The 19868-nt window shown below is 37.9% G+C and overlaps 1 protein-coding gene across 1 annotated transcript in view; it reads right to left on the reverse strand.

Annotated features, from left to right (window-relative positions):
* Positions 1-1901: 1901 nt before the first annotated feature.
* TSHZ3 (teashirt zinc finger homeobox 3) overlaps positions 1902-19868 on the reverse strand; it is a 68340-nt gene continuing 50373 nt past the window's right edge. Inside the window, exon 2 of the mRNA XM_044987834.1 lies at positions 1902-7421. Within this exon, the coding sequence (XP_044843769.1) occupies positions 4222-7421 (3200 nt within the window). The 3' untranslated portion in view covers positions 1902-4221. The remainder of the gene's footprint in view (positions 7422-19868) is intronic.

Below are 19868 nucleotides of genomic sequence, written 5' to 3' on the forward strand. Positions count from 1 at the left end.
TACTTCATTAATTTTCTGTTGCAGTTGAATGTAGCTTTCAAATGAAGCCTTGCAGAATTAAAGGAGCTGCTTCAGTTTTACGTGTGTGTATAATTTTTTAAATGAACTCATGATAGAAACAGCAAAACCTCTTGTTGCCATGAAATGTATAGATATATCTGTTTCTAACTTTTAAAAACATCATTTAAGCATTTATTAACAGCCATATTAAAATGCAATAGATAATCCCAATAGTGTGAATATTAAGTTTTTAAATAACGCTAATCTGTCTTGCTTTGGTTAGAAAATTACATTGTAGCATGCACAGTGAAAGCAACTGTATAATTAGAACAACATATCTTCAATTTTTGATGCCAAAAGAAAAATATAATGAAAATGTTGGAGAGATTTAGGTTCCAGTAAAAATTCCTTACACCAACCTAAAAGTAATATTTCAGTTAATTATAGATTTCTTGCTGCCTAAAACTTAAAGCTACATTCACTGATATTTTTGCTAAATGTTGACTCCAGAGAACAGCTCTCTAAGATCTGGCATATTGATTTCTTGTTGTGAAGTGAGCTGTTCAAGCTCCATTTAAGATTTTCATCTTGCATGTAGCCCTGAGCACATCATAGCACCATAAATTAGTTAAATTGCACATTTATCACAAATGTTATTTTAAGATACTGCGTAAATGTGATGGCTGGAAGATATACAGTATGCTGCAACAAGCCACTACTTGGGTGGGGTTAGACCAGGGTCACCTTTATACACCTGTGATTTAAAGCTCTTCCACCCCATCACAATTTCATCTAAAACCCCTTTCTTTAGGCATTTTGTTCTCTCTCACATTTGAGCTGCATATTTCTAAAATTAGATAAAATATCAGGAGCAAAGCAAAAATTAGGGACTCAAATGTAGTTTAAAATCCTGCGTTTTTATCTTCATGTCTAGTAGCGGGAGAAATGTATGCCAGCAGAGAGAGGCTGATGATTTGGTTAGGACTGAGAGTTACCATGCCAAAATACATATCAGTGTATGGGGAAAAAGGATATTACACTAGATCACTGATTCTCTGAATTCTTTATAATGTGAAATCACATTGGTATGCCAGTCTTGGAGCTTCAAAGATGCAAGCTGAACTTTATTTTAATAAATTTGGGACATCCAGATCCTGATTAGCTATTTGCAATGTTTCAGACATATTTTGAAAATGTATGAAAAAGTCATTTATGGTGCACGCTAATAGATGTGGCTGCTCCCTGTATTTCTACTAGTTCCCCTCCTCACTGCATATTGATATGATGATATTTTGCCCCAGGTACTGATTATCACCACAAATGAGGAGGGGCTGCATATGTAGTATTTGATGTTCACAATCATTACCTCCTCCCATCTGCATTTTGAAAATAAACAAAACAAACACTGAAAAGGACTGAGGAGTTTGTCTCTCCTGTTCTTCCCTTCCCTCAAGCTGTAAAAATAGAAAAATTTTGTACAATGCTGTTTACCATTGCCACCTTACAACCAAATGGTGCCTTTTGAAAATATAAGGGTTGCAATGTATGTAATAATCTGCCAACCTCACAACTAGTGAAATTCTGTTCTGAAATCCAATGCTATATTTAAGATGTTCTAATTTTCAAGGAGAAAATCTGTGTTCCCAGAAGGAAGGATTCTGGCTACAATGTGGACTGAGATAATCTAGTCTTAAAAATACAGACAGCCTTAAGGAATGTTTCACTAAAGAGAAAAAGACCTCAGCCCTGGCCTGAAGGGGTTAACTTTTCTAAGAAGGTAGGATCATACAGTTGAGAGGATACAGCTAACCAGCAAAAATTATGTGCTGCAGTTTTGTCATATAGATAACTGTCCATTAGGATCCGAATTGAGACCATCAACTTCAATACACTAATGTCTTTAAAATCAGATTTAAATATTGAGCCAAATGACAAAAAAAAAACAGAAAACAAAACCAATACAAAAATCTAAAAACCTCCTCACCCCAGAGTTCTAGTCCATAATCCAAGTACTGGACTTGATTATTGCTATTCATAGGGCCTGTTTACTAATAATACATATTACTTCAAGTTGTGTTAGTTATAAAATGAACAGACCGATTTCTAATGTTTTAAAAGAAATAGATACCAGCATTTACATTACAGAGGACAACCAAAAAGAAAGAAATAATAGTAGGCAGGTAACTGGTCACTTTTAAAAGATTATTTGGGGTTGTGTTTTTTTTTTATTAAATAAAAATCTGGACATGAAGCACCTACCAATATTACTTGCAGACTCTATTCAGTATATTCAAGAGGAATTCATTTAAGCATCACTGTCTGAGTCTGAATGTACAGCACAGCAAAACACCTATTTGCCTTGCCACACATGTTGCTTATAAACTCTCTTCTTTACAGTCAGTCTTACCCGATTTCTAAAGTGGAGTTATAACATTCATTTATCTTTTCTTGGGGAAAATTTTTGTTAATGCAGCCTTTGAATAAGTGCTACCCTGCTCTTTAAATGCTAAAGTTCACTAAAACTCCAGTGATTTATGTGCAGCTTTTGACTGCCAGCACCTGGCAGATGAAGAAACCTACTCAAGCTTCAGTCATAAACAGATAGCATACAATTTAATTTTAATGTGCTCGTTAGTCGTAGCACATTTCAGACATAATTGTGAATGCAACACAAAATTATAGCAAAAAGACAATTTTAATGCTGCTGTAGAAAAAAAGGTTATATGAAGAGTCATATAATGGTGCTTCATTGTCAACAACAAAACAGGGCACAGAGTGCATTACAGTGTCTGTGCTGTTTACATGCCAATATTTTATACATAGATTCTCATATGGTGTCAGCTGTCAGTTACTTCTGCAAATTAACTGCCAAAAATGGAGACGAACAGAATCACTTAGTGTGCTGGTAACCACGGGTTACCTTTCATATGCCTAAAGATAAAGCTGCAGTATGGAATCTTGGGAGAATAATTAGGCAGAACAAAACAGAAAGTTACCAATTGAAATAAAAAGGCATTCTACAATATGAAATAACAACCAATAGCGCTTATAAATAAGTAAAAGGTTATATCACAGAATGCCTCATAACTTTTAAGCAAAATATTACAGTACAAACATTTTAAAGGCTTTATCAATGTTTAGGAAATACAGTACAAGTTTTTCAAATAGATTTAACCCTTTGAGCACTGAGTTTATTTTGAATTCTCTCATTTTTTATTTTATTTAAATTTTCTTTTACTAATAAATACCTTTAAAAGTCATGTTGTGCAAAATAGTTATAATGCATGCCAAGGATGCAGTCCGTGGCTTCTGTTATTCAGCTGGTTTAAAAACAAATGATAACGATACTAATAAATATGTATAATTTAAACATGAACCTCTATCAATATAGATGTACTGTATAGCAAAACAAAACAATCATACTTTGCTTTAAGAATAATGTTTTTGAATACTTTATAAATGCTATTTGTGGTACCTTTCATATAATTTACAATGTTTGGATGTTAAAAGAAAAACCCCTAGACCTAAAAAAAGAAATATACACTATATATAGGTGTAGCTTATACCTGAGGTATATCAGGTACAAAAACCGTCATTGCTAAAAATGCTGAAGAAAAACATGGCATTAATCACAATTACATTTCCATAAGAGATTTTGAAATCTATACAATATATACATCTATGTTTCAATGTGAAAATAATATTTTAAATTTCAAGGTGTGATACACCTCTGCATAAATGGAGGTTCATATTAGTAATTAGAACTAAGCTGGTAAGGGTTTTAAAAAAACATATCCATACATTTTACCAAATTAAAGCAAAGGTGTTTCAAAGTACTCAGAGGGCTAAAGATTATAGGGTGAGAAATACCAGCACACTTAGGTCACATGAAAAAAGTGCACCAGGATTAGTTATAAATGCTTAATTAAACTGTCTGTTAATGCATGCAGCTTGATGCATCAGAGGGATGCACAGCAACTAAATCCAATTTACACAAAGTTCCAAACACTTACCACTGCATTTTAACCTTCATATTTTACCAGTAACAACAGCTGATTATGCACCTCTATTAAACACTGTACAATTATACAAAACAGTTCAGGCCAGAGTGACTCTCTGGAGTTAAAATAAGAACATGTGCCAAGAACTAAACAGTAGCTTTAAGGCGTCTTTGACAGTTTCCTCAAAGCAAATTACAGTTATTTTAATCAAAAGCAAATGCTACTGCTTCTCTAACTCCGAAACATACAGAAGATGATCCTCTGGTGACTTCCCATGTGTTTTACTAAGATGAAGTTTCACAGCATGCTTGCTTGCAAAAGTCCTGTTACAAAGTTTACACTGATAGGAAGTTCCAATTTCTTCCTCTGGGGATGATGTCACCAGTTTTTCAGATGGTGACTTTGTTTGTGCTATCTGATTGTTAATCTGTTCATTGGACAGTTTGGACAGGTCTCTTAACCTGAAACCTAGATGTGATTCAAGGTGACTGATATAAGTTGAAGGAGTTCTGATCTGCGAAGCACAGTCATTACAAAAGAACACTGGATGCCCAGTGTCCAAATTTTTAAGGAACTTAGTTCCTCCCGTCCTTCGGAGCTGGTATTTCACATTGGCTAGCCAGTGGCTAATTGTGGTCATTGAGAGTCCCGTAAACCTTGAAATGTGCATCCTTTCTTGAGGGCTCAAGTCTGACATAATGTATTTTCCCTCCGATGTCTGTCGTAAACTGGCTGCAAACTGGGCCTGCAGAATGAGCAAGTGCTGAGGGTTCCAGTTAGACTGACGTCCCTTCCTTTTCTGAGCTGGTGTAGTCTCTTCTGGTTCCTCTATTGTGGTACCATCAATGTCAGATTTCTCAGATATGCTGGAAGGTGTGGAAGATTTTGATGTGTGACTTTCTGTCAGGTTCTTCAGCATATCAGATATATCTGACAAGGCATTCTCGCGTAGCGGCGAGTTTGACATGAATGACACGACTGCAGATGTCTTTGCTGTTGTCACTGTAGATGAAGAAGATGCAGAAGATGTTGATGTGGATGACAAAAGCGCTGAACCCAAAGAGCAGCTTTTGTCACTCTTGCCTTTCGTCAAATCTATGGGTTGGTCATTGTTGACATGATAAAAATAACGGTCTAAGTGGTCTGTTTTTTTGCACTGCAAAGGTGGGGTGGCCACTGCAGCCTTTTCTGCCAAACTGTTGCTCATTTTAAAAAGCATACTCATTGGATCCAGAGCAGGCAAAGATGGCTTTGCTGCTTTTCCAAGATGAATATTCATGACAGACTGCAGTGCACTTAATGGATTTACAAATGGTTGTTCAGGAGGATGATCTGTAATAATAGCTGTGCTGCTGCTTAATGTACTTGCAATTGACTTTACAGGCTCTTTACCATTTTCCACTGGTTCTATAGTTGGACTATCCTTGCAACTATCCCTCTGAGGAATTGGGCTGTTCTGTTGGCTTTTAAAACCACCATCGTTGGAGGCATCCATTTTGAGGGGTTCACTGATTTCACTGCTGCATGGCGAAGGTGTCGCGCGTTTCACTGGAGACAGTTTTCCTTCAGGTTCTTTCATTTTTTCCTCAACTTTAATCACTTTCTCAGTGACTTTCTTTACCAGTTCTTCCATGGCATGAAAGTTCGTTTTTGGCACAGGGGAGGTTTGACTGCTTGGTGGCGACAGTAAGGGCTGGTTTTTAGTCGGCGACACTATTTCATTGTTTCCAAACATAGATTTTAAGGGTGTACTTTTTCCCGATGAACCCAACGACAGCTTCATCATATTAGGTAGCTGGTAGGCAGCATGAATACTGGGGTAGCCACCCCAGCTTGGTGTACCATTCTGGGCTTTGTTTATAGCTGATGTTACTGTGTTTTCTAAAGACTTTAAAATATCTAGCCCCCCTTTAGGACTTTCTTCCAGGTCATTTTCAGTCAAATAATGATATTTTGAGGATATATCATACTTTTCCTCATCTTCATTTGACTTCTCTTTCTCTTTCATTTTATCATCAGCAATCCCTCTCTCTTTATCTACTTCTTTTTTTACTTCAACATTCAATTTTGGGGAGACACTAGAAGGCGTGTTGGAGGGAGATGTAAAAGTGGTGGCTGCGAGTGGCACAGACTGTACTTTTTCATCTAGTAGAGCTGTTATTGTTGGCGTCACGGGGGCTTCTATAATTGGCTTCCCTTTCTTCATGGCAGAGTTGGTGACTTTTATAAAATGTCCTGTCACCATCATGTGGGCAGTGAGTTCCTGCAAAGTATCATGGGAACTTCCACACTCCATGCATTTGAGAATTTGTGATTTCCTTGCCTCAAAATGCCAAGCATAGCTGGCACCATTCTGGTGACCGTAACGATTATTTGGCGTAATGTAAGGATTTGCATTCTTTTGTAGCGCGTCGTTGGTGTCCGAGATTGTTGCTTTTGGTGTCCCACCTGTGGAATCTGGAGAACTTGGAAGTTCAAGTTCCAGTGACGCTTTTTTTCTAGTAGCTGGGATAATTTTTGCTGCTACAGGTGTAACAGGTTCCTTCAGAGGCACTTTTTGGTAGTGTTTTGTTTTGATCATATGAACACTCAAGTCCTGAAGAGATTCAAATGAATGGCCACAGTACATACACTTTAATACTTTCTGGGCATCTTCTTTCCCTTCCATTTCAAGCAAAGAACGTTTACGAGGTTTGGACCATCTTTTAGGGTTATTGTTATCAGTTTCATGGTTGTCATCTCGATAATGTCCTGTTTCATTCATGTGCACTGTTAATTCTACTAAAGTGTCATAGGCAGCACTACAGTCTTTACAACGGAATTTACTGGCTCCAGTAAATATAGAGCCATAAAGCTTACTGCTTTGTCTGTACAACTGAACTGTGCTAAAAAGACTTGGTTCAGGAAGAATTCTGCTCTGAGAAACTTGCTGCAGTGTCTTTGCCATAGCAGTCTGATGCCAGTCAAAGCTACCACTTCCACAACTGCTGCTGCTGCTGCTGCTACTGCTGCTGCTACCGTTGTTTTTTTCTGAAGTCGGCTGGTGGAGATTCAAATTGAGATTGGACCAGTAGGAATTGGAAAGGAAGTTATTATATACAGCTTTCATTTGTTCTAAACTATCAGATACAGCAGAATCTTCAAGTGGTATTGCCACTTCCTTGCTCTCTTCCTCGTTTTTGATAGAGCTGCTTTCAAAATCTGCCATGCGGTCACTTGTCTCACTGATGTGTGACTCACTGTCCATTTCATGGCTGGAAAATTCAGCAGCTGGAGAGTTTTGGTAGCTCTGGCAGTTCTTACTGTAGTCTTTTTCCGGGCACACATATTTTGCTGAAGGTTCCCCATCAATTGCATTTTCATCAGGTTCCATGTCTTCCTCCACAAGTGCTGCAGCCTTCAGTTCATCTGAAACATAGGCTATTGTGAACAAAACAAAAACAACAAGAGTTAGTGACTGTTGATCATACTTTCCATCAGCTGTTTAAATATTTCAGCTAAAGAACTGCATTTATTTGTAAAATTAAACAGTTAAAATTTAATGTTTCTTCAGAGCAAGAAAAAAAATCTGCTCTTCAAACATAATTTGCCACCTTATTCTTCTCAAGGGGCAACAGCTTGAAATTAAAACTAAATTTGAAATTAATGAAGCACATTCTGGAGGTGGCATTCATTTCTAAAGTAATAAATTACTTGTATCAACCTCAGAGACAGCAGCTCCTGTCTGTCAATTAATATGTCTTATGCTTCTCCTACCCCTAATGCATTTCTTAACAGACAGATTCACAATTTAAATTAAGCAAGCATTTTTTACTCATTACATTTTTGAGACTCAATTTTCAATAAATATAAAGGACAAAATTATCAATAAAATTCCTACAAAGTAAAAACAATGTATGCTGATTACAATACATTTAAAAACAAGATTTCTTTTTTTATTCTCTTTTTTGTGGTAAAGCTGGTTACTCTACATTCGGAAATACCTGACTAACAGTGATTCAAGATATTCATTATGGATGCAACAAATGACCCATTCACATTTAAACACACTTCTCTCCCCAACAAGAAAGCCCATGCAGAATTATGTCAGGAGCAAGTTCAAGAAAATTGGTATGCTGTACTCATTCTTGCTGTATAAATATATACAAGACCTTCCACTGGACCTTACAAATGTCAAAGTGTTTGCTCTTTAGACTACTTTGTCAATATTTACTCAGCATAAGCTACATGGGCACCCAACAGGGAGTCTGTCTTTTTTTTTAAGTAATGCAACTGGTGATGTAAATCTAATACACTCTTCCTGAATAGGATAGTTAGGAACTGACTAGTTTTATGTTCGTTTTTCATACTGGCACTCTATGTGTATTTTACACATAAAAGTAATGCCTTTAGGAAGGAAAATTCTATCAAAACATTAAGAGCACGATCAGTAATTGATCAAACTAATCTATTTCTACTGAACGCTTTAGTCTAAAGATAAGTGAAAAGATAAAATGCATATAAATATATGCATATTAGATAACAGTTTGGGTTTTTTTTAAAAGAACTAAACTAACCATATAACCATACATGGAGAACTTGCTAGATATCTATTACCAAAATAATAATATGCTTAGAAAAAATGCAATTGCAGTACGTATCCATAGTTTTCAGATGGCTGAAAGCATCTGGCTTCACAACACACCTGGAATGTGAGGGCATCTGGCCACGCATGGCACAGTTCAGCATATACAACAATCTATGCAGCCTGTTTATTCAGGCAAGAGTGTACACCTTATATTGATCAAATGAAGCTGTTTCATCCAGGGCAGTGGAAAAAAGAGAAAAGTATAATGGATATATACTGTACCCTGTATCTATCATTAGAAATCTTTCATGCTTCTTTTCAGGGTGGTTGTGTTTAAGTGAAGCACTAATGACAATATAACTGTTAAAGTAACACTGAAGTTGGACTTCCAGTTTCAAAAGGAGTATGGTGCAATCAGTTGGGAAATATAAAATTTTTTTTACTAGTGCCTTCTCACGTGGATGATTTTAGCAAAACTGCTTCAAACCATGTGAGGTTATAACCTGGCCCTTGTATTCTGAGTTAAACCGTTGAAAGCACAAACATATGAAGTCAGAGCAACACACAACTGTGCATAGGTGTTGCAGATCAAATGTGCAATGTATCTGAAGAGATGTCAAGATTGTATTTTTAAATTTAAAAATACGTAAGTTGAATCTAAAGACAATGTAACTGCTATCTATTTTGCTGTAATTTTATGCTATCTGGAAATACTTAGGTTGATTGTAAGCCTTCTCTAATCATTACTAGGAAATATTTATATTATATATATTATAAACACTGACAGAGAAACAGTCCAAGCTCCAAAGTGTTTACAATCGCACAATGTCATTCATTCAGCACTTTCATCCTCTTATGGAACAACACAAGTTGTCTTATTTTAGTTATTTGCATCAGGGTATTTCTCAATTCCAGTGGAATCATGTAGCCCAGCAGACCCAAAAGGTGCAAACCACCCTCTGAAAGTGAGAATTTTAAGACAATGACAATATATGAATAATTGGCTACCAATGATCAGTAACTGAAGAACAATTCCAAAGCTCCAAGAAACATGCATTTTAAAAGAAAAGGAAGAAAGAAATGATGTTGCAGGCCATATGATGTAAAAGCAAATGTGGCCTGAAATAGTACAATCCTTTTCTGTGGAATCTTCTTTGTAAAAATAGGTGTGTTTTTGTTCATATTTTTTTAAAATAAAAACTCCTGTCCCTGTGCCTCCCTTACCGAACAGAAATCACACCCTCTTTATGGCATAAAGGAAAAGGGAAGTGACTGTCACACTACCTGACCTAGGAAGATCTCCTTTTCACACCTGTATCCTGAGGCAGCACACAGAGGTGGTCTATAAGTGTGCCTGGCTTTTTCTCCCTTTATTCATGTAGGGCTAGAGAGTGCCACCCACCCTCATAACAGTGAGTAGTCATAGGAGTAGTTCCTGGACGTTAAAACTACTTGTGTGAATAGGTGCTCACCAGCGTGAGCAAAGCTTGAACAATCTAGTCCCTGATTAGTGCTGGTTTTCCTTACATTTCTGTTTCTCTGGCTATTGAAACCTTTGAATTTTGCTTGGTCTGAGCCACTTGTGTTGTCACATTCACCGCTTTTAGAAGAGTAACTTTTATGTTAGCTGGAATTCTCCAGCATGTAGCGCATTTAAATTTAAATCCATTTCCCTTTCGTGCTTTCTTTGCCCTTTTTACCCATTATCAAGCATATCTGCCTGTTAACTAGGAGCTACCGCCTAAATAACTGTCCTTCTCCTTCCCAAGCTGGAGTCATGAAGCTGCGTTTGTGACATCAGAGTTTTTGATTCAGGAAATAAGGCATGGAGAGGAGGAATTGGTTCAGCGTATGAGGGTGCAACTTTAATAAACTAATCCCAAAACAACATGGGGGAAAAGGGGACTGCACCCTCTTCAGCTCTAGGCAGTTATTTGGGTCCAGTGCAGTAAGGTTATCCAGTTAAACAAGTGACAGGGAAGATGACACTTAGTTCTACCCACAACTCTCTCCACTAGAGAACTAACCTGTGCTAAGAACCTCTATGCCCTTCCCTCGTGCTGAGGATAAGGGTACCTATGAGAAGGAGCAAGACGTAAACCACCCTCATCCAAACCAACTGGAGCTGGTGCCATCCCGGAGCTGGTCACCTATTTATTCCATCTATCCGCACTGGACACTAAATGCAAGTCGCAACAATGTTAGAACCTAAGAACGGCCATGCGGGGTCAGATCAAAGGTCCATCTAGCCCAGTATCCTGTCTCCGACAGTGGCCAATGGCAGGTGCACCAGAGGGAATGAACAGAACAGGTGATCATCAAGTGATCCATCCCCTGTCACCCATTCCCATGTTTATTTGTGTGGGTTTATTTTCTTTGTCCTTTTTCCTATTTTAATATTTTTCATATGTAAAGTAAATGTTTGAAACTGTGAGCTGTGTGTGTGACTGTTCTTTAAACACCTCAACAGCACAGTCTGGGAGGGGGGGTGACTTTAAAGGTGCTTCTAAAGTCAAAGTAAGTTAGTAAGAATTGAAATGAAAGCAATTATGTTCTGTTCTGGCTTTTTTCCCCTTCACATAAACAAACAAACTCCACACAAAACTTTTCACTTTACATCCTGCAAGGCTAGGTGACCCTGCTGAAGTCACTTGCAACCCAAATGTGTCTATGATTGTGACAGACCAGGAAAACGCTTTCCTGGAATGGCCCTGGTTTGTACAGAAAATTAAGATATCAGAAGAGTTAAGAAACCTATCCTTGGTACAGGTAGAGAGAAGTCGAGAACAGACAGCTCCCTCATTAACATTTGTTATAATTATTAACTAAACTGCCAGGTAAAAATGAAATTACCACATTTAATATAAATACGTAACAGTAAGCTGTAATATAATGGAATTCATTTCCTACAAGAGGGAATTACCTTCATAACTGAGTTATGCATCATTTCTTCGCTAGCAGAAATAACATGTGCTACATCACTGCCCAAAACAATCTATACATGCACATACTATACATACATGGATATACTCACAGACATGCTCCATACACACACCATGGACACCATGCAAGCAATGGGAACTAATATCAGTCCATCGTATTTCTATAAATATGGGAGGCTACTGTGCGGCTAAATCAAAATGTTTATACTGGTAATGGCTCTGCTGACGCCCTGGGCCAAATTCAACCCTGATGTAAGCAAGCACAACTCCACTGAAGCCAATGGATTTGCACTCATTTATGCCAGGTTTCTTCACACACTGTGAACACAGCCTCTCTCCTGCCCAAAATGACTCAAACAGGGACAGCTCTAATTTAATTAGTTTGGAAAGACCACAGCACAACTCAAGAGGGTTTCACTTTGCTCAAATACTTATGAGTTACACAATTCTCCCTCTCCACTTGAAAGAAGCCATATAATAATGTCTAATATTACATTATCTTTGTACTTATTATGGGTAATTCCTGGTGCCAAGCCCAGTATAAACAAAATCCCCCTCGCTGGCTATGGAGCTGCTCCATCGCCATCACTGCAGCCTCAGAAATTCAGGTTGCTTCCATACATCGGTGTCACATTTTCAGCCAGTGAATCTGCTTTGTGATAGATTCACACCTTAGCATATCCTCCACTCCACCTTAAAAACCGTCACTGAGCAACATGGTACACAGGGCCCATAAAAGGGCATTCCATCCCCTGCTCACTGAGCAGCAGAACCATGTTCTGCAGAGGAAGAAAGGGGAAGCAGAATCTGCTCTACATGTATATTTATCTATACAAGATATAAAAATCCATCTGTTTGAAGGGCCCAAGCATTCAGTTGATTTTCAGTGCACCTTGCAAAAGCTTCAAAGCCCTTAAAAATATGAAGCAGTTTAAATTCTTCCATTAAAAAGGGAGGACAAAAAGAAAGGGGTTGGGAGCAGAAATGATCGTGACCAGGCCTGATGTTGCTTATTGTCTGAGATCTCAGGAGATCACAGTCTGAGTTGATATGGCTGGTTCTTTGGACAGGGATCTGACTGCAGCACAAAATGTTGAGCACAACAATAGAAAAATTTTATTTTCTTTCAATAGACAGCACATAAATTACAGACCAGATAGCAGTGAACACTCATTGTGTATATCAGTAACAGACAAGGGATATCCTGTTGTTGGTCTGCCTGTACATTTTTGTATGAAATAACTAAGAAAGTGAGGGATTTAGGAGGGAAGAGCTCATGGGGTTTGGAATGGAACTTTTCACCTTTAGAGTAGATCACTGGATGAAAACCAGCCCAGGCTGGTAGTGAATGAAAATGATTACTGTCCGATGGAAATTTTGAAACATAGGGAAAATGAATCGGTATCTCAGTCCAGTTCCTTGAAGATGTATACAAACATCACAGAAAAACCAACAGAACTGACATTCTCTGCATAGAGGTGGAGCACAGAATGAGCTGTACACCACTGAAAATCAACCTGAAGCCTAATGGTGGTGAATGCTGTGCAAAGGCTTGTACCATCATTGTCCAGAATGTACTAATTATTTGGATTAAAAAGAAGATCCCCAAGTTGTTGTCCATCGGCACATTTCAGAAGCGCCTTGCTATGTAATAGAAATTAGGGGTGGACTGTCTTTTTTCCCCCCTCCCCCAAGAGTGGCAACATAAATGGCGAATGGCAATGCTTTTTTACAAGAGGCATGGCAATCTAGCTATTATTCCTGCTTAGAGAGGTCAGAGGCTCTGTTTCCTAGGGGCGGGACTGTCTGTAGTTGGAATGAAATGTTATTTCCAGGTGGAGAGATCCATGCTTCTCTCACACATTGGCTGGAGTAGTTGGTACCTTCCACTGGAGTAATATTCTACTCCAAGATTTATTATTCTGCCCACTGGCAAGGTCAAGAATATTAATTTTCTACATGTTAATTTGATGTAATGTGCATGATTAATGCTTGTTTAGTTGGATATTTTGTGTGTTAATAAATCTGCAGCTTCTTCATGCCAATAATAATGTGGTATTAAATTATTGGGGATCGGAGTGGGGATGGATGTGACAACATGCCAGTGTAATGGGTGGCTATCATTAGGCGCCAGAAACTTTGAAGTGTATTAGCATTTGGTTCTTTGCTGAAAGTACTGCAGCTGTCTGATACAGAAAGCTCAGAAATAGGCCACAGGAAGCTAGCCAGCTGCTCTAATCCAGCATCCTGTACTGGTATTACATTTGGAGCAACTTCAGAGAGCGCAAATCAACTGTTAGCATTAGAGAAGAGAATTACATAGACATGAATACATAGGGAACAGATGATAACAAGAACAGTTTCTGCTACACTGAAACGTGGACCAGCCTGAACACAGAGTGAAGGAAATCTACACTAAGCACCTTATTCTCATGTCACTTGAATCCCATGCTTCCTTGCTTTTAGGTGTAGTTAAAATGAAAGAGCAGAAGAACCCAAATCTCCCATTCAAATTACTCAGGTTCAGTAAACTTCTGTCTGAAAAATCTCACATATCTCATCTCCACGTTATGCAGTTTGGAACAAGCATAGCCCACAAACGAGACTAAGTCGTCAGAAGGCACTTACTCAGGCTACTTATTCAGATAAGGAAGGCATTCTCCTGTCTGAAACCAACTACTGCTTAAAAGTTTGATAAGTCAAAGATGATTCGTCATATCTCTCGTTTATATTATTCCCTTAGTCACAATGTATTTCCCCAGGGCAAGTACCGGTAGGAATAAACACATTTAACACACACCTGAAAAACTGAAGTTATTATAGCAGATGAATTTTTATAACATCTTGGCCTTTCTATTCAGGCCCTCCATTCAAGGAGCTCAACAGCTTTAACGTGCATTAATGTACTATTCCTCTCAGCACCCCTGCAGTATAGGTAAGTGCTGTTATCCCCATTTTGTAGAAAGGGTAAATGAAAGCACAGAGAGTCAAGCTACTTGCTTAAGGTCACATAGAAACTCTAGGAAAGGAACCTAGAATTCTTAAATTACCTGTTAAGTTAGTTTCTATAATGAAGGGATACAGGCAAAACACATAAGTAGAACAGAACCAGGAATCTGGAGTTCTAGTTTCTGTTCCTAAACTTCCTCTGCATGTGCGCAAAACTAGAAATAATTGACACTTTTAATCTTTAAAAATAATTAAGGATTGAATTCCCCAGTGAAATGCCCACAATTGTGTCCATTGCGCAAAGTCCAGAATCTGTGATCACAAATCTCTGGAGCAAACTATTATTTGACAGCAGCAAGACCTGCACTGTGCCATTTACACTAGGAGCAGTGTAAAGCCACACTGTCTTAGAGGGAGCTCCAGGAGGCATTTTGCTTCATGCAGCTCCAAGGAGCAAACAAAAAGTATGCCCATTGCCATACACTGTTGGGGGATAGAGCTAAGACCCTGCCTCCTCCTTGCCCCCTTTGAGACACTACACATGCTGAGCCAGTCCCTGTGGTCCTGTGAACTCAGGGACTGGAATTTTTTCTGGCCGTTCTGCAATCTGTGCAAAGGCTTCTTACCTCCTCCCCTCACTGCATGCATGTAATAGCCAAGCACAACCTTGTCCTTTATGAGCAGGTTCTGAATTGCTGTTTGCTTTGACCACATTCATGTCCTTTTTTGTTCACGTCTCATACATGTGAAGGCAAACAGTTCACCCACCCACCTAGCTCAGTGCTTATTGGAGAATGGTTGTTCTCTGTAAAAATACACCTATTTGCCAAAGAACAGAGCTATTCACAGGTGAATATGGTATTCAATATCTGTACTCCTCCCGCTTATAATATTTCAAGTATCAGTCAGCCAACCAGAAAGTAGGAACAATACCAAGCAAAGCAGTCAATTACAAATGGTAAATCATTAATTCCTGAAGTGAATGGAACAATTCCAATTAACAAATAAACTAGTAAAATTAGTCTATTTGCAGCTATTTCAGCTAAAGTTAAATTTCTTGTATGAATTACTCACTATGAATAATGTGACCAGTTCTAAGCAAGACATAACTCCAGTTCCTGCTGGTTTCCAGGGCAGGTTCCTTGGCTGCAACGTACAGAACTGTGTCGAATTCTCCACTATATGCAGGTGTATAATACAATGAGAGTCATGTGTCCGCAGAGAGAGACAGTATTGTAGCCTTAACCATAGTTTGGATTTGGACCATATATTTAGCTATTGACACACTTTACGTGGTGGTTTTCTGACCTCAAAATTATCAATTTCTTTTTGTTGGCAAAATTATTCCATTAAATCCTCAGGAAACACAAATCTATTTGGAAAAGGTTGTTAACAGCACAAGGGTTACATGCACTAAACCCTTTAATGAATGGATTCTAAAAACAAAAAACAAACAAAAACAATGCCACAGCTCCTGGCTTGATATCAACATTTGGGTAGCGTTTTTTAATCATTGGGAGGCATATAGGGCATTTGACAAACTAATACAAGATTCACAGCCAACTCCAGGATAAATAGTCATGAACATAAAAGTTTTCAATATGGCTCTAATAGTTCTTAATTATTATAATCCTTCACTAAGCAAACAGATGTTGCAAGGGAACTTTAGTTTCTTCATATGATCAAATGCCGTAATCAAACCATTCTGCTTCTGCCCTGCCTCTTCTCTGCAAATGTTTTGTATAGTGGAGTGGAAATAGCAAATGCAGTGACAAAATGACCATTTAATTGTCTCAGAAATCTGTTCCTGAATGGTATCCCCTCTCCCCAAATTTATCTGATTCTATTCTTCTAATTATTACTTAGAATTTCTGAGAATGTTAGGAAAAAAAATTACACCTTTACTCTCTGTAATCTTCCCGTGTTCCTGGTTGCTTTTAATTTGTACTTATCTTGCAACCTTTTCAATGACCTGAACAGTGGCTCTGTGTTAGTATTAGCAAGATGAAAAATAAACATGGATCTCTGGATGTGTAGCAAAACCTTCATGCTACATTTTAAAATTCAGGTGTACAATAATGATTTTACCTTAAAAATTATTTCAATTGGAGTGTAGAAATCATTCTAATAGAGTATTTTTAAATGATCATAGCAGTTCAAGACGTTCAAAATGCATTGGCTAATTCTTTCCTTACATTAAAAGGCCTTCAAGCCTAATCTTTAATTCCTGGTGAACCTTAAATTCCGATTGAAGTCGCTTATACAGTGGCTTCAATAGCAGTTTTAGGTGCACCTCCTGCTTATAATGAACTCTGTGCAATATGTGAACAGTGAAATACAATGAAATTCCCAAACTGTTTCAATGCACTGCACTGTGCAAATTGCATTTCAGCTTTGTGAATCTCCACTTACAATGAAGTTACTCCATGAAAAGACTTTGTTATGGGTCAACACCTGGTGTCCTTACGCAGTTTCTATTCAGCCCTACTTAGGGACTCCTAACGGCTACAATAAGAGAGTTTTGCCTGAGTTAGGACTAAGAACTGAGTAAAGACTTCAGGATTTCCCTGTACAAGATGTTTCCATTTTGTTTTGTATTGTACAGCAGAGAGAGACACTGAATATTCATTTCATTCATCTGCTAATCATACTATTTTGGAAATGGGTCTCTGTCCTGCATTAGCTAATGAACTGCACTGTTGGGCAGTTCACTAAATACCCCACTAAAATCACAAGCTGGAAGTACAAGGTTCACTGATTCCTGAAAAGGGAATACAATGGAAAACCTGAAATCTAAATAGTGAGGGGAGAGGGGATTAAAACATCTCCTCTTAGTCACCAACCAAACTCTTGTCATTTTTAAAAGATGTTCCTATGGTAGTTTATAGCCACAACTGTGAACATTCAATGTCACATAAGAAAAGACACTTGTCAAGTGCCTTTCCCTTACAAGCACCCTCATCATGACCTGTGTTAATGAAGTTAATTGAATTTAAGATCAATAATGGTTAATTATTGCAATTTGACATTCTGAGATAAATGGCTTTAAGACAGAGAAATGTGTGTGTATGTGAATTCTCTCCAAAGAAGGTGAACACATTACAGCCTAAGAGGGATCACACAGGCCTTCCATTGATCCTGGTACAATCTGATCGACCTAATCCTCTGATGAATGTGGGCTTTTCACAGCTACAAGTAAATGTTCTACAAGACTACTCTAACCCTTGTCACTGACCAAATCTATATGAGCTGTACACTAGAAATCTATTGAGACAGATTAAAGAACTGCTGTAGAAACAAGAGATGCTTCAATAAAGGTGATGGTTTATTATATTGGCTATTAATGTTACATACTGTAAGTAATTATGAATGCTTATGGATAACAACTGCTTAATTTTGGCCAGTTAGATGTAAATGATAACTAAAACAATAACAATAAAGAATGAAAACACTGACAAAAAGCCCAAAACCACCAAGATGAATTTGACAGGCAACATGAGAATGTAATCTCCTTCTTATTGAACAAAATAATCATTGAAACATATAATAAATAAGACTACCACTGATACAGGTGAGTATTTCAGAGAAATAGCAGTCAACCTACTTCATTCAGAGTTTTTTAAAGTTTACTTTCACGATATTTGGAAAAATGTCTTCCTGTTAAGAAACTGTGTTAGTAATGATACTCTTACATGCATACTGAACAAGTTAAATGACCACTTACAAGATTTATAATGACAAAGTAAATGTTGTCAAGGAAAAAGTAATACTGATTGCAGAGCGCTGACAATAACAAGCCGCTGAAGAGTTCTGTCAAAATGTAAGATTATGCAAAAACACTATTGAGAACACTGCTAATCATCTGCTCTTGTCAATTACTTGAAGGGTATCTGACAGCATATTTACATTAAACACACTTCAGTAGCAAAATCCTTAATGCTATATCAGAATATTTTCATTACCATTAGGAATCTTTAAAAAAGGCCTTTTACAGTACAACAGCAATAACGGTGTAATATCTACATCAGGCAGGTGCATCCATCTCATACAATTATAGCTAAAGAACATTTTAATGATATTATTTAAAAACTTATGTATGATGGATGTAAATAATATTTTAGTGTGTACACCCAATGAAGCCTATTTTCAAGTAACAGTCTTGTTGGAGTCTTAACCTAAGTGTAAAAGAACCATTGGTCTTTGTGTGGCAGTTATTTTAGTCTTACCCATTGCTCATGGGACTGCACACTACTGTGAAGAGAGATATCAGGTACACATGTTTATACTAAATCTTTGATTGCAACCTGCAATTCAGTTGCTTTATGAAGAGTCACATCAGTTGTCAATTGTTTTCAGCTCTAGCAGAAACTCATTTTAGTTATGTCCATCCTGAATCTCCCCCACCTCCACCCCTCCCGCAACATGAAATAAATGAAAGATAACTTTGTTTAAACAGCACGCTTGCATTGTACTGTCCCCCTGGATGGCCTTTCTCTACTTCATCAGGAATAACTAGTCCAGGAGTCGGCAACCTTTCAGAAGTGGTGTGCCGAGTCTTCATTTATTCACTCTACTTTAAGCTCTTGCGTGCCAGTAATACATTTTAACGTTTTTAGAAGGTCTCTTTCTCTAAGTCTATAATATATAACTAAACTATTGTTGTATGTAAAGTAAATAAGGTTTTTTAAATGTTTAAGAAGCTTCATTTAAAATTAAATTAAAATGCAGAGCCCCCTGGACCGGTGGCCAGGACCCGGGCAGTGTGAGCGCCAGTGAAAATCAGCTCACGTGCTTCCTTTGGCACGTGTGCCATAGGTTGCCTTTCCCTGAACTAGTCAAAAAAGCAGAAATACACCTGTTAGAAATGTGTAAACTGTTGAGTGTACATAGTAAAAGTCAGAAAGCTACCTTTGAAAAGGAACTTATTATGGTCTAGTGGTTAGAGTGGGGTGGAAGAGTCAAGATGCCTGGGTTCTACTTTTAATTCTTCCACTAATTTGTTGTGGGAAAATTATTTAACCTCTCTGCAACTCAGTTTATCCATGTCTATAATGGTGATGTAATACTGAGTCCACATGGCAGTCAGGGCCAGATTCAATCCTAGTGCAAGTAAATGGCATTATAAGCCATATGTTTTTTTTTAAGCTAAAGCCATTTTTTAATTTTGCAAGCATAAAATATGCACTTAAACCCAGTTACACACGTAGTCCTTTAGCCTTTGTTGTGCATATACCATCATACACACACACACATATACATCCACTGAGTACATTCTCACTTTATGCCATCTAAGAATCTGGCATAAAGCTTGGGGAGCCAGCACCTGTGTCAACCACCCCCACTCAGTGTAGGGAGCATATCGGAGGAAGGTGACTCTACTCCACTAATTATAAGTTGGCACATGGTATC

Source organism: Mauremys mutica, chromosome 14, assembly GCF_020497125.1.
Source record: "Mauremys mutica isolate MM-2020 ecotype Southern chromosome 14, ASM2049712v1, whole genome shotgun sequence".
Taxonomy (NCBI): domain Eukaryota; kingdom Metazoa; phylum Chordata; order Testudines; family Geoemydidae; genus Mauremys; species Mauremys mutica.